The 22,554-nt window shown below is 47.5% G+C and overlaps 2 protein-coding genes across 2 annotated transcripts in view; both read right to left on the reverse strand.

The window, feature by feature from the left end:
- The window catches only part of TICRR (TOPBP1 interacting checkpoint and replication regulator), a 33,952-nt gene extending 32,904 nt beyond the window's left edge, over positions 1-1,048 (reverse strand). Inside the window, 1 exon segment of the mRNA XM_033100281.1 lies at positions 293-1,048. Coding sequence (XP_032956172.1) covers positions 293-952 — 660 coding nt within the window. The 5' untranslated portion in view covers positions 953-1,048.
- Positions 1,049-7,872: 6,824 nt separating this feature from the next.
- The window catches only part of LOC117018767 (uncharacterized), a 112,158-nt gene continuing 97,476 nt past the window's right edge, over positions 7,873-22,554 (reverse strand). Inside the window, exons 4-5 of the mRNA XM_033099958.1 lie at positions 11,104-11,156; positions 7,873-8,339 (exon numbers count right to left, since the gene is read on the reverse strand). Coding sequence (XP_032955849.1) covers positions 8,244-8,339; positions 11,104-11,156 — 149 coding nt within the window. The 3' untranslated portion in view covers positions 7,873-8,243. The remainder of the gene's footprint in view (positions 8,340-11,103; positions 11,157-22,554) is intronic.

The following is a 22,554-nucleotide window of genomic DNA, read 5'->3' on the forward strand; positions in this document are numbered from 1 at the left end:
AGTCAGACCTGTTGACCCTCTGGAATATGCTGGAATATGGGTCGTGTGTAGGACAAAGAAATTCTGGAAGGACAGATAAGGCCCAAATTGTGACCGTACACGCTTTGACGTAGCGGGTACCGAGGACCTCTTTTATTGTTTAGACTGTCCCCATTTGTTTAAGACCACAGGACTCTCCTTCTGAAAGGACACATGCTGGTCACGTTAAGTCTCATTCTGGGCCTATTGGCTGCTAAGTTCTGGTTCACCAGGAACGCACCGTGCACTACACCTGAGTTCTCTGGAATCTTACCTTAGCCCTCTCGGTGGTATCCACCCAGTACAGGGTGATTTTTCGGGCGATCAAGACTTCCTCGACCCTCTTGGGCAACACCTTCTCCATCACCTGCTTAGGAGTGGGCGGCAGGCGTTGGGCCTGGGCCTCACAGGCGGACACGAACTGCAGCAGCTCCCTCTGCGAATGCGGACAGGGGGCCAGCAGGAAGACGGCGTTTCCAAAGCCCCCAAGCGCCGTCTCGGCCTCCTTGGCCTCGCTCTCCACGTCCACCAGCCTCCTCCCGCTGCTACGCAGGATTGGCTTGGTGGGCGACGTGATCTCTGGTCGGTCCCACTGGTAATCTAGCAGCGTCTCCAGGAGGGCGCTGTGCGTGTGGGTGGCCCTGGGCGCTGGGCCGGGCAGGTGGGCGCCGGGGGCGCCATCCCCGAGCCTGGCCTCCAGCTCCTCCTCAAAGTCCTCCCAGGAGCGGGCCCCGAGCTCGCGGAAGTCAGAAAAGCGGGAGGGCCGGCTCCGCGCCCCCTGAGAGTCAAAGAACCGGAAAGCCCAGCGGACCCTGGCCAGCCCGAATCGGCAACTCAGGTAGATGAGGAGGCGCAGGGCGACCCGCCGGACCTGGCTCTGGCCAGCGGCGCCGCCCGCGGTGTCCAGCAGCATCACGTTGCGACAACAGGCCATGTCAGCGCGCCGCCGCCCCAGGGCTCGGGGAGCGGGATTCTTCCCTGGACCCCTGCCTCAGGGAAACACCGCCATTCACTTCTCTCAGGGGTCCTAGTCAAAAGGCTCCCGCGCTCTCCAAGAAACACTACCATTGGTGCAGCCAGCTCTCAAGTTCAACTCCTATTGGTCGCTTGCCTCACGTAAGTTACGTGAGCGACGTGCCTCCGTAGCACTGATTGGCAGGGCTTTGGAGAAAAACCTCTGTTTGATTAGTGGAGGGAGTGACTGTGGGCGGGGCGCTGTTTCGTTAACATTCATTGGCCTAGGCCTTCGTTTTAAAATTTAAAGACGCGGTGCTAGGGACCCGTGTCTTTAAGTTTCCTTTTTGAATGGGAGGCCTGCGTTTGGGCGACTGTGCGTAGGTTTGGGTCGGTTTGCTGGGAGACATTCACCAAGTTCTTGAAAACAGTACCAGAAGGGAATTTGGGATGGTTTGAAGCCATCATAGCCTTTCTATGGAGTAGAATCCGATAGGAAGGCTTTAATTTTCTGTAATTTACGAACAAGTTATTAAAAATTAAAAGTTCAATCCCTTTGCCCCAGTAACTTCTAGGAGTCTCTCTGAAGAAAGTAATCAGATCCAAATAAAAGATGTATGTACATCATTGAATTTATTTAACTTGAGAAAAACTGGACAGAGCTCAAATGAGACTGATTACATAAGATATGGTACATCCTCAAGGGGAAGGTACATCGTGAACCTTTTAAAATATATTTTTATACATAATGTTAGATGAAAAAGAAAAGACTGCAAAACAGCACATGCAGTGAAATCCCTAAATTTTCTACCTCCGTGTATATTTTTAAAGTATGAGAATGCTGTGCACCAAAAGTTTTTCGCAATTGTCTCTGGGTGATGAGATTATGGAGGTTTTGACATTTTTATTTATCAAATATATGGTGATGGAAGGAGAACTGACTCTGGGTGGTGAAGACACAATGTGATATATAGATGATGTATTGCAGAATTGTACAATTGAGACCTATGTAACTTTATTAACCATCGTCACCCCAATAAACTTTAAAAATTTATTTACACTTTTCTGCATTTTCTAAATTTTCTACAATATGTATTTCTATATTACTTTTACAGTCGAGAGAAATATCCTTAATAAATAAAAAGAATCTTCTTACCGTAAATAAAAGGATGCTTAATTGTACAGAAGGTTGTGACTCTAGATGAAAGCAGTTCCCATTATGGGTCTTAACAGCAGAGAAGAATTTAAACTCTCTAACTAGGACTGGCCGCCTTTAAATTTCCTTCAGATTCTGAGATTCTCTAAGTCAGATTCTGAGTCAGGTTTCCTTCAGATTCTGAGATTCTCTGAGTCTCTGTTCTAAGAAAGACCATCACTGATAATTTTTAGATGGTTTAAATCATGTCCTCCTGCCTGGCCAGATGCCCAGGGCCACCCACAGGCACAGCACCATGAAGGACACACTGCTAGACTAACAGTGGGACGAGCTAGAGAGCGTGTCAACCACCAAGTGGATCCTGCGCAGCAGCGAGAGGGGACTGCTGGACATGGAGAATAAAATAAGTAAATGAAAAAAACTAAATGAACATTTCCTGATCCACCCACTGTCATTTTTGAGCAACACATTAGTCTTAATGTGTCTGGCACTTGCTAAAAAATGTCCACACCTGTTGTGTTGTTCATCATTCATTCAACTAATAATCATTGCAGGGAACAAAATAATTAACTCTCCCTCCCCTTTGCAGAGCTTACATTCTAGTAGGGGAGCCAAACAATAAAAATAAAGAAGTAAAATATGTAATATGTTAGGTGGTGATGAGGGCTTTGGAGAAAATTTAAGAGGAAAAAGGGGATAAGAAGTAGGTAGGAGTATGCAGTTTCATAAAGGCTAGCCAGGGAAGCCACACTAAGGTGACTTTTCAATAAAAGCACTCGGGCATAGAGGAGAGAGCCCTGTGGATTTCTGGGCAAAGAGGGTTTCAGGAGGAGGGAACAGCAAGTGAAAAGGCCCCGACACAGGAATTTCACTCCTTATTGTCCCAGCTGACTTTGTAAGAATTATTATTAAACTCATTCTTTTATGAATAGAGGAAACTGATTTCATACACAGCAAAACAATGAATGGAATAAAATTCACATTCCAAAAAGCAGGTTTCCAAGGCACAATGCTTGCAACCTAGATTGGAAAGAAAAGGCTTCCCAAGGAGAGACTCAGAACACTTTAAATGGTAAAGTTCATTGGTCAAGTCTTTGTTTAAAACAAGGACCAAGATCTGGCTATATGATCTCCATTTCTTCTCTGTCCCCAGATCAACAATCTTCCCTAAAGGTTGTTTGTCGAATAGTTGTTTCCCTTTCCCTCCCTCTCGTCTACCCTTTGATTTAGTTAATGAAAAGTTATTGCCTTATCTGCCTACTGTTAGTGGCAGTGAAGGATATGAAAAGGAAGAACAAGGCTTAATGTTTGCCCCTAGAAAGAATTAAAAGTAACAATACCCAGAATGTATTAGAGACGAGTTCAGTGCTAAACTGAATGTTTGGTATTGCCAAAAGGAGAAGCTATCCAAAAAGAAACCATCACAGTGACTTAGGGTGGCCAGATATGCCACTTACACCAGACTGGGAAGGGTGAGAGTGTAGAAAAGCATTTTATTAATGTCAGGGGTGGAGAATGCAACACACCGAAGGGTCAACTCCATGCCCTCTGAGAGTCAAAGAAAAGCCCCAATGGACCCTTTACCTGCCCGGGCAGGTAAAGGAAATGAGACACTGTGAGCATTAGTGATAAATGCGAAATGGAGGGGAGTGGGGCTGTGGGCCGTGGTTTTTCTCTGGAGTCTGGCTAGGAGTGATTACCGTCTAAAAGTTTTCTGTCTTGTTAGTTGGCTCCTTTCCTGGTCTTTTGACTAAACAGCATACTTTACTTGTTACTTCCCCGCCCTCCTCCCCCCACCACCCCCGAATCCATTGGTGCGTTAGGTTGCCAGCTTCTCCAGTGTCCAGCCAGAATATGAAAGAAAACACACACACACAAAAAAAAACACAAAAAAACAAAAACAAAAACGAAACCTCAGGGAACTCATTGCCATGTGGTTCCTTGCAGCTCAAGATTCCTAAGCCAGTCTGCCTCTTCTCTCAACCTTTCAGAGTCTTAATGTCCAGGGGTTCCTAGCTTTACCTCAGCGGAAAGAGTAGGAATAAATTCATCCACTCTGTTTTGTCTGGAACCAGAAGTCAGAGTCATTGTTTTTATTATAACTTAGTACATTGTGTGATAGTCAAGCTATCTCTTTAAGAGTTTGCTTCATTTTCTAAACTGTGAGTTCCCAGAGGGCAAGAACTCTGTTTCACCGGTCTCCGTAACCTTAGGGCCTAGCAGAGTAGCAATAAATTATTTTTTTAATTTAATTGTAGTATGTTCTCAAGCCCTTCTTTGCCAGAAGGATTTTGGGAATTTGTGCAGTTACACAAAATCAGCACCAGAGGACAGTAGCAGCCACCCGTCACTGAAGGGCTGCAAAACCTGCATGTCCGTCCCACTGCACAACTGAAACCTTTCCTTCCCCAGATGGGCTTGTCCTTAGTTTGTGTGAGAAAAGCGGAAGTCCCGGAACTTTTTATAGTTGGGCCTCCCATGGAGAAAAAGACCTTGAGGTGGCTGATAAGGCTGCACCTGGGGCACACAGGTCCCGTTCTTTTTAGGGAGGATGCTTCCCCTTGTCCCCAGTAAAGGGAAGACGCGTATGTCCAGCACAATTCTGGGCACTCCTCACAGCAATTCTGCAAGACAGGTAATATATCCTCCCTTTTACAGACAAGGAAACTGAGGCTCAGCGGGCCTCTCACAGCTAGAAAGAGGGAGCGCTAAACTACACTGCTTCTCTCACGGGATGCGAGGATGGCCTCCTCCCGGCGATGGTGATGGAGCAGACAGAAGGAACCTCCTTAGGCAGAGGAGGGCTGGGCCAGGCCCACACCCACACTCTGAGCCCCAAGTGTGTCCCTCATCTTCCTTCAATGGGGTGATAACCCACTCTGCTTGTAAGGGCTGTGTGATTTAGGGCCAGGACCAGCTACAAAACATGCAGGGTGCAGTGCAAAGTGAAAACCTGGGACCCCTTGTTAAAAAGTTTTTAAATGTCAAAATGGCCACAGCGGAGCGCACGGCCCTTCTACACCTGAGGGACTGTGTGACTGTATGATCCTACATCCGTGAAGCCAGCCCTGTGTAGAGCGATAGAAATAAGGAAATCATCATAGCTTCTTCTTTGGGACACCTACTTTGAACGATACTCTGTCACTTTAAGTATTTCTTTTAACCTTTCTGGGGTTGCTCCCCACCTCCCCGCCCCGCCATGTGTTTTTATCTCTATAGTGAGGACGTTGGACTAGACCAGTACTCATAGTTCTTAACCCTGGTTATACATTAGAAGCACCTGGGGACTTTAAAAAACACCCAAAGCTGGCCCCACCCCCAAAAGTTGCTAACTGAACTGGATCGGGGTAGGGCCCGGGCACACGAATCTACTTTGTCTTGTTCTATGACTCTGGTTTCTGTTTGAGAGTGATGGTTGCAATGAGATGTTCTTCCCCTCCTTGGAAAAAGCAGCTGAGGTATCTGGACAACTCCAGTTCCAGTTGGATAGGAAGTCTTGAGGTCTCAGTGCTGGGGATTTTTACTGACACAACGAATATGTGTCCAGGGGGTGTGGGTAAGGGGCGGGTTCTTGGTGGACACTGTGTCTCCTCCACGACATCCGTTTGTCCACGCGTCCATTCTACCCATGGTCTCAGTATTCCATGGTTACCTGGTGGTCCTGGGGAGACGCCATCCATGTGGGGCAGTATTTCTGTGCACAAAGTGACAACAGTGGCTTCCCCACCCTTTTGGGAACTGCCAGCTTGCCTAGCTTCCTTGGTAGAACCACAGCAATGTGCAGGGAGCTGTTCTAGAGAAGAAAGCAGAAGGGAAAATAATGTTTCTCACACAACTTCTGAGTTCCTGGCACAGTACTAGGAGTATTCACATTTAATTTTCCAAAAATCCTTCTGGGTATTTTTTCAAAATCCCCATTTTTAGAGCTCAGAAAGGTTAAGTAAGTTGCTGGACATCACACAGCTGAGTGAGTGGTCCCTGTACTTACTGGCGGGGAAGGCCTATAGTTCAAAGATGTGGGGGGCAGAAACGTAGGGATAAAGCTGGGTGGTGCTTACCTCACCCCTGCCTCATCGTCTCTCTGACCCCTGCTAGCATGAGGCTTAGGATCCTACTCTCTCGTTTCAAGCCCGCCTCCACTCCCACCCCAGCAGTATTCCCTCGGTAAATTGTGTCTGGGGGCCCGTACAATCCCAGAGCTCTGTGGGACTGGCTCTCCCTTTTCTGGCTGGGAGAGCAAAGCTGTGGCTGAAGCCAGTGAGGCGTGGCCCAGGCCTGCCTTATCAGGATTGCACAGAGTCCAGAAACCCCTCACCTTGGGTCCTGTGGAAATGGTCTGGAACACCAGGTCCATTCACCGATGTGGGAACCCAAGGATGAAAGGAAGGTCCCCTGGGGAAGCATCCCAGGCTTTTTGAAGAACTTCATCAGGAGATGATGCTAAAGCGGAGGGGGGCCCCTGGCGACTTACCTGCCTGGAGCGTATCTTTACTTAAAAATCCCCAGGAGTGGATCATATTATGTTTTTTTAAAAACAGGTATCACTTTGGCAGCCCATCTACTAAAAATGGAATGATATAGAAGATGAAGCCAGACCCTGCATAAGGATGACATACGCCGATAGGAACCAGTAGTTCCAGTTTCTGGATAAACACAAAGCCCCCATTGGTGAGGGAAAGTTCTTCCTCACAGAAGAACGCCAACTAATAAATGTCCAGACAAAATAGCATTAGAAAAATACCACCTTGAAATTCCTAATGAAATCATTGATTCAGGCCAGGAGCATCTCTGGATGCTGAAACCATTAGGTAAAAGTTTCCAGAGAAAATGACTGATCTAAGGAAAAAATACAGACTCCCAACAGAGGGCATCACTTAACCTAATCCTCCATCTAGTGTCACTACTAATGGGACCGCGGCCTGTGCCTTTGGAGGCAAAGGATGCCGCAGAGTCTGCATCACCTGGAATATATTCTTGCCAAAATGTCAGCCTACCTTTTTTCCCCCCTTCTTCCACCTTTTCCCCCCACCCCCCATCCGGTTCAAGCCGTTGTTTCTCAGTCTAGTTGTGTAGGACGCAGCTCCCTGGCCCTTGCTGGTGTTCTGAGCCTTGCGCTCCCCACGGCTGAGGCAGTCGGTCGACGCTCACAGCAGCTCACGTGCTCCAACCACCTGAGCCACTGGGCTGGCCCTGTCGACGTAAATTTAACCAAGCCTTTAGATGCAACTTCTAGTGTTCAGGAGATGCAGGGAATAAAGGAACACGTTTAAGCGTCACCACAAGCAAACAATCAGACATATCCAGGCAGGGGAGTCAACAAGACACTGGTCTGAGTTCTTCAAATCAATGTCAGCAAAAACACAAAAAATATAACAAAACAGACCAGTGGGGATCTCAGTATCTAAAGATACTGAAGACAACATAATAACCAAATCCAATTCATGGTCCTCGATTGGATTCTGGCTTGAAGTATCCATCTAAAGAAGTCATTTTGGGGGTAGTGAAAGAAATTTGAGTAAAGACAAGGTACTTGTTAATTTTCTTAAGTATTATTGTAGCTATTTAGAAAAATACCCATGTTTTGAAGAGATACCTATTGAAGTATTTAAAGATGAAAATATTTTATTAGCTTCTTTGATTTTGGTTCTTTAAAATACTGAAGCAAAAGAAAAATAGAGGAAACAAATATGGCAAAATGTTAAAAGGATCAAATCTGAGTGATGAGTGTATTTGGATGTGGGTGTTCCTTATAATATCACTGTTTTTCTGTATGTTTGAAGTTTTTCATAATAAATTTTTTTAAAAGCTACGAATATTTGAAAACCTGGAGAGTTCATGTGAAGAAATCCAGATTTCTGGCTTCTCTGGAAGCTTCGGAGTTTCTGGCCACTGGGTCCATATTTCTAAATGGCACTGAGCAGTGGCTGCTCCTTCTGTCCCTCCGCTGTCCCCAGCATGTCCTTCCCTCTGCTTACTTCACTTACTCATTTATCTGCCTGTGCCCTGAAGGCATTTAAGTTTGCCTAAAACTCACAGGAAGAGTTAGTCACATCAATCACCTCCAACAAATTGAGAGCCTTCCAAGGCAGGATTTTCCCTTGGGCTTGTTTGAAACTTAAAATCTTCCATGATTCATACTTCTTTCTGGATGCTCCCAGGGCTCAATAGATAATATCAGCTTTGATTCTTTGATCCTCAAGATTCCCAGAGACTAAGTGCAGTGGATACAGGGAGGGGAAAGAAAGAGGAAAAAGAAAAGAAAACCATCAATCCAGGATATTGAGAAAGAGTTCTGCAAACCAATTAGCCAAGTGATATATAGCAGTCTTGTCCAAACAATGCTCTCTGACTCAACTCTATTGCTAACTTGCAGGGAGAAACCCACGTGCATCCTGTGCCCTAGCCATCCACCCAGGAGCTCCCCCACAGCACACAATGAGTGGAAAGCGGAAGACTTCCATTGCCTGGTGATTCCATCGCGTGCTCAGCTCACCAAGCCCAACCTCTGCCTTAACCACCTGGCTCGGCCTACCTTCCTGCCTTCCTCTGATATGTGAACTAGGAATTTAACTCCTCAGGCACAGGAGGCGACAATCCAGCAGCCAGCCATGATGAAACTCAGGAAGAGTCACTGGGTGACATAGATGCAGATAATACTAGCCTCATATAAGTCAACATTCAGAGGGCGCTTCCTATGTGCCAAGCACTGTTCTAAGAGTTATGCATATATTAACATTTCATTTTCATTATAACTCCGCGAGGTAAGTACCATTCTAATCTGCATTGAAATGAGGCAAACAGAGGTTAAGTGACTTGTCCAAAGTCTCATCCCCATGCTCTCTGCTGTCTATTTACTCACAAGGATAAGAAGCAGAGCATGAGTTCGTAGAATTGGACCCTAATTCCTGGGTGGGCTTTTCACTCTGAGAAGCTCTGGAACATGAGGACGTTTCTCTGGGCTTTCTGTGAACACATGAGGGGTCTTTTCTCACGATCCTCAAGGGTTTTCAGTGGCTTCTGGGTGTTCGGTTCCCTGGACAAGCCCCCAGAAGGAGCCAGAGGAGCCTGACATCTTGGGAAGACGGCTTTGCTCTCCTCTGACAACGTGTGAGCTTCACTTGACCTGTTCGAGCCTCAGTGTCCTTATCTGTAAATTGGGAATCATACTAATCCCCAGCTAAACAAGATAAGCGTGCAGAGCGCTTACACACATTGAGTGAATGTGCCCTGTAATTACTAGATGCAGCCTGGCATCCCTCTTTGCCCATTAACACACCAGTTATATTCTGTGGAATGAATACAGGACAGATGGAGAGACTCCCGGCGGCGTCACTCTTTCCTAAGCCCGCAAGGAGACTGAAATCTCTGCAAACCAAGTTAAGGCAGAGTCCACAGACAATGTTAACTTTAAACAAACACTTGCAGGATGCCAGCCAGCTATTGGGCATCATAACAGACAAGTAAAAGTAGGAGAAGGAGACAAAACAAACTGGTGAAAGGGGCTGCGACAGCCCCGCCAAAACAAGGAACCATGGGGTCAGACAGTAAAGATGGCACTATTCGCATCCATAGGGAACCAAAGGGGACAGGAGAGCAAATAGGCGGAGTTTAAATGGTCCCCCAGCTGCAGCACTTAAGTGCCCAGCATGGCTCATCCCCGAATCTTTACACAGTCCCATTTTTAAAACTTCTTTACCACTTCCTTTTCCTTCTCTCTTAAAAAGTTACAATTACAAAATAATAATTATACAATATTTCACACATACAAAATATATAAAAAATGGAACCCTTTTAAAGAAAAATAGTAGAACACCTACGAGGTCTGACAATGAACTTTGGAAACGTAGGGCAACGATGTTACTAAACTTTTTTTGATATCAGAGGGATTTCATTGTGAATTGGTACCAACTGGACAGTGAACCAAGTTTACTATTTGGAAGTGCTGAAAAGGCTGCATGAAAAAGTTAGACGACCTGAACTTTTCGCCAACAATTCATGGCTCTTGCATCACGACAGTGCAACAGCTCACAGGGCACTGTCTGCGAGGGAGTTTTTTAGCCAGTAAACAAATAACTATTGGAACACCCTCCCTACTCACCTGATCTGGCCCCCAAGGATTTCCTTCTTTACCCGAAGATAAAGGAAATATTGAAAGGAAGACATTTTTATGACATTCAGGACATCAAGGGTAATATGACGATAGCTCTGATGGCCATTCCAGAAAAAGAGTTCCAAAATTGCTTGGAAGGGTGGACTAGGCACTGGTATCGGCGCATAGCTTCCCAAGGGGAGTACTTTGAAGGTGACCGTAGTGATATTCAGCAATGAGGTATGTAGCACTTTTTCTAGGAAGAGTTCATGAACTTAATTCCTCATATATACTCACCGCCCAGCTAAAAAATTACATATGACCCGGGCCCCAGGGGACACTGTGTGTCCCTCCCCTAAGTAGCTTCATTTGCGACTAATGAATGAACTTTCAACATATGTCTTTGTTGCTTCATTCCAACTTCCGCCTGAACATGAACAAGTGTCAACCAAACATTCACGTCAGAATCATGGTGAATTGCAACCATAGGTTGGCTACGGATACAAGAGTTTGGCAAAAATCAAAAGCATTTTGTGAGAATCAATTGTCTACGTGGAATTTACAATGAAGAATATTGTATATTTGATTATTATTTGTAAGTTGTGTGCCACACATCCTTTATATCTGTAAAATTTGTGTCCCACGTCACTGGGTGGACCCTAAGATTTCTCTTCTGAACTTCCACCTGGGGCAGCCATCAGAGTACAAGCGTAAGACACAGAACAAACTGATGGTTGCCAGAGGGCTGGGGGGTGGGGGGTGGTGGAATAGGGGAAAGGAATTAAGAAGTACAATACATAAGTCACTGGGATATAATGTACAGCATAAGGAATACAGTTAATAACACTGCAATAACTTTGTATGCTGATATAATCACTAGACTTACCGTGATGATCATTTCATAAAGGGATGTAAACGTCAAATCACTATGCTGCACATCTGAAACAGATATAATATTGTATGTTAATACAATGCCAATAAATTCAAAAAAACAAAAACAAAGTTCAAGCTCCAGGTCTCCAGTGTCCAGCAGAAACCTGAGCGTACCGGCCAGCTTTGGGGCTTCTTTACCCACGGTTTTGGGACGTGTGGATTACTCATTTTGGGGTTAGTTCAGTGACAGAGGATATTTGGTTTAATATTTTATTTAGTATTTAGTGTTTTAGTTTTTTCATTAGGAAACCCACTCAAACTCGTGTTTTACCATTGACTCATAGGCGCAGGGGGCTTGGCTAAAGTTTAGGGGCCAAGGCTTTGTCTATTCAGTTTACCTGTCCACTGTACGGGATGCAAACTCACCTACCACGGACCTGTCGCAAACTAGTGGGTCATACCTGACTGTCGGGCCATTTCCTGTCTTCTTATGACTCGTGTTTGGATTTAGGGTGCGAGGGTTTGGTGGGCTGCATTGTTCTGAGCTTGTTGAGTTATGTTTTCATTTTGTGAAATGGTGTCTCTGATGTCTCCTCCTTTCAGGACACTAATCAGATCAGGGTGCCACCCTTACGACCTCCCTTAACCTTAATTATGCCCTCACTCCAAATATAATCACGTTGGGAGTTAGGGCTTCAAGAAATGAATTTGCTGGCGACAAAATTCAGTCCGTAGCAGTCTCTCTGACCAGGAGGCCCAGTATGAGCTTTAGAGTCAGACAGAGCCAAGCTCAAAGCCCAGCTTTGCCATTTACTAACTGTGTAAGGGATTTCATCTTTCTGACCCTCAATTCCTGATTCTGAAAGTAAAATCCATTAAGTCCCATTTCAGAGGGTTGGCGTACTGCTCACATTAGAGAATGCATAGAAAATAGCACAGTGCCTCGCACGTTTCAGGGGCTCAGTATGGGACCGTTGGTAGAGTCAGGGCTTTGGGGACTCGAACTTCGGGAAGCCCGGCCTTACATTACGTGGAACATATTAAAATACCCCCACATTTCACATTAAATATAAATTTGCCATAAAATAATTTGAAATGATGTGAGGGCACTTCTTTCTCTTTTTGCTACAAAACATATTTTAAATGGTTATTGTATTTTTCATATGTAGAAAGGAGGTAAAGAATAATATAATAAAAACCCCTGGTACTCACCATCCAGTTTAAGAAATAAAATGTTATCAAGACGGCTAAAACCATCTGTGTACGTCTCTCTGATTCCTTCCAGAGGAAACTGCTTTCCTGAATTTGGAGTGTCTTGTTCCCATTCACTTCCTTAAACTTCATAAATATATATAAATATATATATTTACATATATATATATATATATACACATTTCTTAAACATATTTTCAAATTTCAACTCCATCTCAGTCATGTACTAAAATAATGTTTACAATTTTGCATTTGAAGTTATTTGGCCACAAGGTACTTAAGTTTTGACCGGTTCTGATTTCTTAGTCATCACCACTCACTTCAATTCTTGTACAATGAGAAAAAGCTAACCTATAACGGAATTTCAAATGCTACTGAATGTTTACGAAGGCAGTTAATGAAGTTGAAACCGTATGTTTGTGGACATGTCACAAAGCGTTCACTCGGCCTCTTGAGCCTTGCCTTTGCTCGGCCCGCTCCAACCCCTCTGGCGTGTACTTTGTCTTCTAATAATGGCCCTTGAGCCATCCTCTACTGTTCGGGCCGCTTCAACCTCTTTGAAGCACACTTTTCTAATAAACTACTCTTTCACCATTGAAAACAACAACAACAACAACAACAACAACAACAACAACAACAACAAAGCATTCACTCATTTTGATTTTGTAGTTGTCCTTTCCTGCTTTGAGGGCCATCACTTTTCTTCAGTTCTTATAAACGTTGCCGTTCACAGGGAAACCCCATAGTCCCTCCCCTGGGTCTGAGGTCTCCGACCTCTGTACCCGCCCACAAGGCAAGAGCTGCAAAATCAAGCGGCCACTTTGGAGCACCCAGTGAGCCAGGCCCCCAGTCCCAAGCCTTTCACATCTATGAATTCACTTCTGTTAGGTACGTGCTTCTGCCCCTCCACTTCCCATCAGAGGACACAGGTATCTGGAAGTTGTGTCAGGAGGAAAGGGGTGCCGCTGCGATTTGAACCCAGGCAGTCTGAACCCTTCCATCCACTGCCTTCCATTTCCTGAGCCCCATGAGCACATATGTGTCCATGCGTCTTCTCTGAATGTCTGGTAAGAACCAGACAGGCGTTGCTATCCCCGGTTTACAGGCAGGGAGACCAGCCACCTCAGAGAGGCTCAGCGCCTCCATCTGAAGCGGCCTCTGTGTGATTCCCAGCACTGCCTGTGCTTTTAAGGACACCACACTGCTGTCCCCTCCCAAACTTGCCACCTTGCAGCCAGGTTGAGTCTTGTTCACCCAGCCTTCCTCCCCTTGCCCCTTTGTCGGGGAGGGTCCTGCAGGTGCTGGGCGGTTGGTGAAGACGACCTGAGTCACCCTCACTGTGATCGCTGCCTGTCAGCCCAGGGCTGGTGCAATAGGAAGGGGCTATCTATGTGCAGGTCCTTGACCCACACCTTCCCCTGCCCTCCCCTCCCCTGCCCTCCCCATCAGCCTCCCCCCTTCCCACCCCCCTCAGGTAGGGAGGTGGTTGGGAACAGGGCTAGCTGCTTTCCCCCTGCGATAGTCTCAGCTGGCTGACTCCCCTCCCCCACCCAGCTCCCTTATCTTGGGCCATCAGAATCACTGCTGCCATGCTCCCCTCCAAGGTCACCTCCAAAGGGCTCCAGCGCTTGCTCACTGCAAAGATCCCCTTCTGCCTTGCCTGGAAATAGGGAAGGTTTTAAAGAGCCAGGGCCTTGCCTGGAGTCCTCCGCTTTCCACCCCAAGGGAATAGAGTCAGAATGGAATGGGAGGAGAAAGGACAGTGGGCTTCGAACCAGAAGACGAGCGTTTTGTCCCAGGCTCTGTGCCTCACTCAGTGTAGAACCTTGGACGAGTCATGTCCTGTTTCTAAGCCTCAGTTTCCTCAACCAGAAAGAGGAATGCTCTCCAGGCCAGATGCTCTCCAAGATCCTTCTAGGAGTGTGTCACTAAATCTATATATTCCATAAAGAGGGGGCAGAGAACTCAGATGAAACCATACCAGGGGAGAGAGGAGGAGGGGAGAGGCAGAAGCAGGAAGGGGGAAGGAAACACCTGGGTTTGATTTGCACAGGACACAGAACCATAGAGGGAACTTTTGAAAATGAGGTGTCTGAGTCCTATCCTACTCCAGACCAATTAAACCAGAATTTCTGGGGGTGTCGTTTTATTTAGAAATGCCCCAATGAGTCTGATGCACAATGAAAGTCAAGGACCATTGTTAGAAATCAAGGTCCTGCAACTGGAGGGCAGCTCTGTGTACCCTGAGGAGCTTGTGAGACACAGGGTGTGGGCCTCACCTGCAGTCGCTGACTTGCTGGGTCTGGGGTAGGGTCTGTGCTAGTTTCTTTTTGTGGCCTCAGCAAAGCGTCGCCCACTTGCTGGCGTAGACAACACACATCTCTGATCGTCCAGTTCTGGAGGTCAGAACCATGATGTGTCATTGGCCCAAGGCAATGACGTGGCCGGGCCCAGCGTCACGATGGGAAGAGGCTTCACAAGTGTGCGGGGACAGATGACACAATCAGCCTCGCACCTTCAGTAACGAACACATAAACCAATGACAAGTTACGATTGCTGCTCTGAAAGAAGTGAGCAGGATGTCGTGAGAGAGTCACGGGGGGCTGCATTTAGGTGGCAGTCAGGGAAGGCCTGTCTAGGAGGGCCATCCCTTTGCACCTCGTGACTGCAGGGGACGGACTAAAAGGGCAGACCTCAGACACGGACGGCCTCGCTCCTCACAGTGGTCCCTGGACCAGCAGCACTGTCATCACCTGGGACTTGTTAGAAATGGAGCAACTCAGGCCCCCTCCAGGCCACTGAATCCAAATCTGCAATTTGACAAGACCCCCAAGGGCATTCGTGTGCACAGTGAAGTTGAAGCTTGTGACTCAGGGCGAGGGCAGAGGTGGGAGGAAACAGCACCACTAGCCCAGGCCCTCAGGGTGTGCCTGACATCCTAGAAGCTTCTGCCCGGTGACCTGGCTACCAAGCCAGGAGAGACCCTCTGCCCTGGGGCCACAGCAGGCCCGCGTTCACAGCTCCGCGATGAGGAGAGCTTCGGTTCAGCGGCTACCACCCAGAGGGAAGCACCCGAAACCAGAGCTCCACCGGGCTTGGCAAGACACCCATCCTCTGATAGGGGCCTCTGTTTATGCATCCACAGCTCCAGGTGGGGAGGGAGGCCAGTTATGGAGCAGCCGGTTCGGAGGCGCCCTGAAAATCCCTGGGGGAAGGACGGACCCTCAAGGCTGCTCGGTCCTCCAGCCCCTCACCAGGCGTGCAGGGTGATGACGAGTTCTCAAGTCCCTTCAGCCACAAAGAAGCTTTCCTGGTGGGCAAGTGGGTGGCATTCAGCTGTCACGCTAGGATAACCATACATCCCATTAGCCCAGGGCAGTCCTGTTTACACCTGCTGTCCTGGTGTAATTATTAATAATGCCCCCTCTCACTCTGGTGTGGATGATAAATGAAAGGGTCACACTGGTTACAGCCCAAGTGTGAACCCCAGAACCAAAAGGAAGGTCACTCTGAAAGAGCACTGGTCCAGAAGTCAGGAACATGCACTACCGTCTTGCTTGGCACTGATACCTGGGGGCCTTTGGAAGTCCCTCTCTGGCTGCAGTTGCCTCATCTCAGTTGAAGGGGTTGGATCAGACGGTTCCCATCCAGCTGGGGAATTACTGAAGATGAGACGTGGGTCCCTGGTGGCTGTGCCCATCCATTGGTTGTTTAGGACATTGCCCCTTCCCTAGCTGCTTTGACTCCGTGGCCTCTGGGGACCCTACAATCTGCTGATTCTTCCTCCGGAACCTGCTCTCTGCGCCCACAGCTCACAGGGGCCCCAGGCTGGCGTCTCCGCCCAGGGCTCTGTGCCAGCGGGGCTCTCAATGTCTGTCAGCCTGCTTTCTCCTCCCCTATACTCCACCCCGGTGGGTCCCTTCTTTAACGTGCACTTCCTCATTGTGTGGTGTTTGGGACAAGTAACGTAATGACCTGACTTGCAACAGTGTCTCCACCTGTCGCAGGGTGATAATTACGTCAATATTGCAGGATTAGGGCAAATGTTCCTCAAGTGCCTAGCTCAGAACAGGAACTCCCAAGGGATTACCAAGCCTCCTAGTTCTCATCTAAATGTTAATGCATCATATTCTTCCATCTCACCTCGAACCACCTGCTGGAGGGCCCAGCCCAGGTCTTAAAAGAATTGTTTGAGCAATAAAAGAGGTGATTTACAAGCACAAGAAGGTAACGCTGTGTAACTGGAAGGTTCTGTGAGAGCTCTCATTCCTCACGGAAGATATGTGCTGCCAGTCATTTGACTAATGCGTGGGGTGAACCAAAACTGACACTTTAATCCTTTTAAAAGGATCAAATAGCTTCCGTAAGCTTGATTCTTGTAACATCATGTTGTTAAATTCAACTTTCTTCCCTCACTTGCTCCTTTACTCTTGCTTTCGGGGGCTTTGCTCTAGCAGGAAAAGCACGGGCTCTGCAGTCTGACACTTAACTAGCTGCTTTGTCCCCTCTGAGCCCCAATTACTCTTTTCAACCAGGGAATAACTGTCCCCAACTCACAGAATTGTGAGGGTTATATGAGGTGGTATATGAAAAGGGTGTCTGTGGTAGGACTTAATAAATGTTAGTTTCATTGCTTTTTATCCTGTCATCTTTCTTGCTGAGAAAATACAATTTTCTTTTTTTTTTTTTTTTTTTCCCTCCGACCCCCCGAGAAAATACAATTTTCTGTGGGGCAAGCAAGCGAGAGTTTCTAGCTTCTACTGCTGCATAACTAATAATCCCCAAATTTAGCACCTTAAAACAATCCGTTTTTTGTTTGTGATGTCGTGGGTCAGAAACTTGGGAAGGCTTACCTGCACAGTTCTTGCCAGGGGCCTCCCAGGTGGTTTATGGGTGGGTCTGCCATCATCTGAACATTTGACTGGGCTGGATGTCCAAGAGGAATGCACTCACTTGGCTGGTAGTTGATAACTGGCTGTCATCTGGGAGTCCCACCTGGGACTGTCAACCAGACCTCTTACAGGTGCCTGTCCAGCCTCGGGGTCATTGAAGGTCTTACATGGAGGCTGACTTCCATGCCAGAGCAAGCATCTCAAGGGACCAGGCCAAAACTGCATGGTTTCTTACGGCCTAGTTTTAGAAGTCACATAGCGTCCCTTCTGCCATACTCTATTTGGGAAAGCCTGCTCATAGTCAAGAGGGGGGGACATAGAGTTCACCTCTCCGCGGAAGGAATGGCGAGGTTATATTGGTAACTAGCATGTGGAATGGGAAAAACTGTTGACGCCCATCTTGGGAAAACAGAATCTGTTACACCCCCCAAATTCATATGTAAATTGGGCTTCTGTCAATTAGGATTCTTGCTCATGAAATACAGAGGCTGCCTCTGGTTAGCTTAAGCAAAAATTTTTAGACAGCCTCATCCACTAAAGGTCACTGCCACACAATCCAATGCCAGCAGGAGTCCCCAAACTGTGGTGCCATAAAAGGAGAGACTTAATTCAGGTGAACAGTCTGCAAACCTGAGAAATGCAGTCTCCCAAGCAAACAGAGAGTGTGCTCTCCTGTGAGACAGAGGGGAGGACCCCTTATGCAGAGAAAATGCCTGCCTTGGTCCTGGATTGGTCCATTTTTATGCAAATAAGGGATCCAAATTTGTACAGTTTGATTGGTCCATGTTGTACTGTCCTGACTGGTTGGAATCCCATGTCCCGAGTGGACATTATGGAGCTGCTCTGATGGGTCAGTAAAGATGCAAATGAGGATATATCTGGGCAGCTCTAACTGGACCGGGCAGGTCTCAGCTCTTTGGTCAAAATATGATTCTAGGAACTCGTTTACAAAGTTGGGCTCAGCCGGCAGGAACACAGTGCAGGAGGCTTGGCAGCCCAGTTTGTGGCTTTTCCCTAAAGTGCAGTATACATGAGAAGCTCCCCGAAAACAACGGTTCTGATTAGACTCTGATTATGAATTTGGGCCCAGTTACCACAAGGAGTCTTTTCTGACAAGTATGTTCCTTCTGGAGTCAACAGCCTTTAGGGCTCACAGAACTGATGGAGGCTGGAAGGCCAGGAGTGGAGAGTGGGCCAGAACCAAAGAGCGCTAGGGGCCTAGGTAGCAGGTACCCCCACAAAGGAGAAAGCACAGGACTAGCCCTCTAGCTCACCACTGCTAGAAGAAACACCACCTCTAGGCACCCAGCTTCCTTGCAGCACTCGGAGGAGCAGAGCCCAGGAACAGTGAGTTGATTGGCTGAGTCACATGCTTGCCTCCTGAATGGGCCATGGCTTTCTTTTGCTTTTACAGTGGGAAGTTGGGACCTCCTCCAACAGAGATTGTACACAGTGGGAGAGTCTCCAAAGGAGACGTCGGAAGCTCTGGGGCGAGGATGGTGGACATCCCAAACCACAGATGACCCCTAGAGAGCCCACAGACCCAGACACCCCTCTGCAGTGACCAGAGCCCCCAGTACTGAGCAGGAGGAACAGAGAACCAAAGGGGAGGCTCAGAGGCAGCAGAATACCCTTAAGGACTTAAAAGACCATCACTTAGAGGAAGAAGTTGACCTGTTCGACATGTTGTCGGCCAGATTTTGGTACAATATCAGGAAGAATTAAAAAAAAAAAAAAAAGGCATTCTGTGCTTAATGTTTCGAATAGGCAATACATGCACTGAAAAAGTATTAAAAGGAACACGGCGAAAGTCTCCCTCCCACTGCTGTTCCCTGTCCACCTACTTTTCACTCTATTTCCACCTCCACTCCAGACATCCATTTTAATAGGGCCTGCACATACGTACGCCCATAGGGGTATTTTTAAAAATTTATTTGTCATTTGTGGTAAAATATACATAGCATAAAATGGACCATTTTAGCCATTTTTAAGTGTACAATTCAGTGGCGTTAAGTACAGTCACACTGTTGTGCAGCCATCACCACCATCCAGCTCCAGAACTTTCTATCTCCCCAACTGAAATTCTGTAAACACTAACTCCCCTTTCCTCCCTGGCCCCCACCCCTGACAACCACTATTCTATTTTTCTGTCTCTATGAATTTGCCTTTTCTAGGTACCTTATACTAGTGGAATCACGCAGCATTTGTGTTTTCCAGAGGAAACCTCTCCCTTTCCGCGTCTCAGAATCATCATCTCAATCACAGATGTTGCCCAATTCTTTGCTCTCCTACTATATTTGACTTTAATCAATAACACTGCTGCGAATTTACAAGGAAGTTAGGTCTAGAACTTGTCCACGTTTAAATATGTAACGATACAAAGATATACATATATATAAATTCTAGAATGATGTGCAACAAAATGTTGACAATAGTTATCTCTGGGATTTCAGGTCCTTTTTGTATTCTTTCCTTTGTTTGCGTCGGTTATAATGTGTTTCCTATCCTTTATGGGCAGGCATAACAATAACGTTATTGTCATGTTGTGAAAAACATTCAATCAAATCAAAGCCCACGTCCCGCTAGGAACACAGCTCTGAAATTACGTGAATCAAGTAGAAATGAGCAAGAAGTAGATCTAAGGAGAATGTGCACGGTCCCACCTGTGGCCCAGCTCTCTCTTGGCCCCTGGAGCTGTCCGCCCTCACTTGTCAGTCTGTGCCCATCACAATCCCCCACAACCCCAAGCTCTGATGCTCAGGACCAACTAGCTGCTCGGACCATCTCCCTGGGGGCCCCGGGGCCTGCATGAGGCAGGAAATGTGTAGCAGCCCAAGCCCCAGCTACCAGAAAGCCTGGGGTAGTGCTGCTGTTGATAAACCACTATCCACGGAGCAGGGGTGGGCCTGGGGCATCTGTGTAAGTTTAGAGCACAGTGTCCCTGCATCCCATCCTCCCTTCCTCTGCCCTCCCTTGTACCTTCCTTTTCCCCTATTCCCTCTAACCTTTCCCCTTCCTTCCTCCCTCCCTCTCTCCCTACTCCCTTTCTTCCTCCTCCCTTCCTTTACCTTTCCCTTCCTCTCATCCTCCCTCCCTATTTCTTTCCCTCCATTCCTTCTTCCTTCCTTTCCTCATGCCATGTACGGCTCCCAAGCATCTGCCAACCACGAGGGATGCCATGATGGATCACCCACTGTCCCCCCTGAAGGAACCTGCAGTCTGGAGAGGGAAGCAGCTGAGTCCCAGGGTTCGCTGCTGTGGGCTCAGAGCCCTGGGAGGGGAGGGTGTCTTCCTGGAGGAAGTGATGCCTATGCTGAATCCTGACAGACGCGGAAGAGTTAGAAAAGAGAATGGACAGCAGCGTAATCCTGAGTAGCTCTCCCGCGGGCCACACCAGCCCTGCCCAGCTCTTCCTTGGCTGGGGAAGCTCCCTGGCCATCTTATGCCACTGCCTCCCTTGCAACCCGGCCCCCCTGGCTGTACAACAGCAGCAGCCCTGACTACAGGGCTTGGCAGGGGCCCACCCCATAAATGCAGCTGAACCAGGGTCTGTCTTTGTGCTCAGAACTTCCGGGAGGGGCCTGCCCAACAGCTCCTGCCAGGTAGGTCATACTCAGGTTCTGCAGTTCTCACCATCCGTTTGGCAATTCTTCCTGATTTTGAGCCCAGATCTTTCCTGCTGCATTTAATCCAGTGTCTTTTGTGTTTTCCCCAAGGACTTAGAATATGAAGAAAAACTGGTCTCCTTGCTCTGTAGGAGAACAGCTCTTCATCTTCTAGAAAGCTGTGGTCAGGTTTGTCTCTCTGTCATTGTTAATCTCTTGGAGGCCCTTTAAGCAAAGGTGTGAGGGAGCAGGAATGTTTGGGGATCTTTCTTACTACTCTCACCTCTGCCAAGGACTTCTTTAGACGCGCTGATCCCCTTGTCATGTTTGGACCATAAGTTGATAAAAGGCCCGTTCGGGGATTACTAGCCTACGTGGAATACCGGTTGTGGCTGTGGATAAAGCCACCACCTTCTCCAAATTTTTCCTAGTGTTAAAAGGTGTACATAGACCTTGGAGCGGTCCGTTTCAGGATGAGTTGACCTTGAAGGTCAGACAGGGGAACTGGAGGCCAGGATGAGGGGTTTGCAGCAAGGGCAAGGAGAGGGGCCCCCGGAAGCTGTTTCAAGAAAGGAGAACAAATAATCATACATTGCTGTATGATAAAAAACTAAATTAAAAAAAATCATATTCACAAAAGGAGTGAGAGGGATGGATGGGGAGGAAAGCTGCTGGTGGCAATCAGAAAGCAGCATCCATCAGAGAGGTGCACTTGGAAAAGCTGGACCGAGGTGGGAAGGGGCTTTCCTCAGACTGGGGGGTTGGCGGGCTCTGGCCAGGATGGAGCAGAATCCTGAATCTGCCTGGGCAGACCCCCCCCCACCCCCCCAGGGAGCAGGGCCTACGGAGTGTGGTCTATGGTGGGGGAATCAAAGGACTTTGAGGTGAGCATGGCTACATGGGCCTTTGTTTCTCTGCTTCCTTTATTCTAGTATCACTGATGGTCCATCTCCAAGTCCGTGGAGGTTATCCAGAATGCTCTCCAGTTCCAGAGCCCAGTCCACCCTAAGTTCCTACAGAGAACGTTGTGGGGATCAGGTACCTAAGTCATCAAACTACCCAATGCCAGGAACAGACCAGCCTGACCGCTCACTGCCCCTCCACCAGGTCCCCGAACCCTGCGGCCAGAAATCAACTGGGGGAAAGAGATAAGTAAACGTAACCTTGCAGCGCTTACATGAGGGTGTGATAAGTGCAATCTCAAATTCATTTTTTTTTTTTTTTTTTTTTTAAGAAGCCAGGCCAGTGTTGCAGAAATGTCCCTCGGTTTGAGTCTGTCTGCTGGTTCCGCATGATTACATTCAGGGTATGCGTTTTTGGCAGGAATAGCGCAGATGGGATGCTATGTCCTTCTCACATCAGCCCATCAGGGAGCACAGGATATCCAGTTTCCCACAACTGATGACCTTACTTTTGATCCCACAAGTTGTCAGAGGAGAGAGTTTTGCATAGGGGCCCGTGTCCTCTCTCCTTACCTCATAGCAGCTCCAGGTGCTAGGGAGAGCCTGGGGCCCGCTCTCCCACGCCTTGCCTCTGCAGACTTTTCAGAGCACCAGAAAAAAATACCATTATCCACATCATGGAGGCAATCTATCCCCAATGAGATTTATGACTCTTTACAAGGGACTTGCCATTCACTTCTAGATGCAAATAAGAGCAGCTGTGTCCTTGAAGCACTGACTACCACACTCTGTGTTAAAAGCGTGACATGCCTTAGACTCATCCAGTCCTCACAACCATCCTGAAAGTTGAATA

Source organism: Rhinolophus ferrumequinum, chromosome 28 (genome assembly GCF_004115265.2).
Source record: "Rhinolophus ferrumequinum isolate MPI-CBG mRhiFer1 chromosome 28, mRhiFer1_v1.p, whole genome shotgun sequence".
NCBI lineage: Eukaryota > Metazoa > Chordata > Mammalia > Chiroptera > Rhinolophidae > Rhinolophus > Rhinolophus ferrumequinum.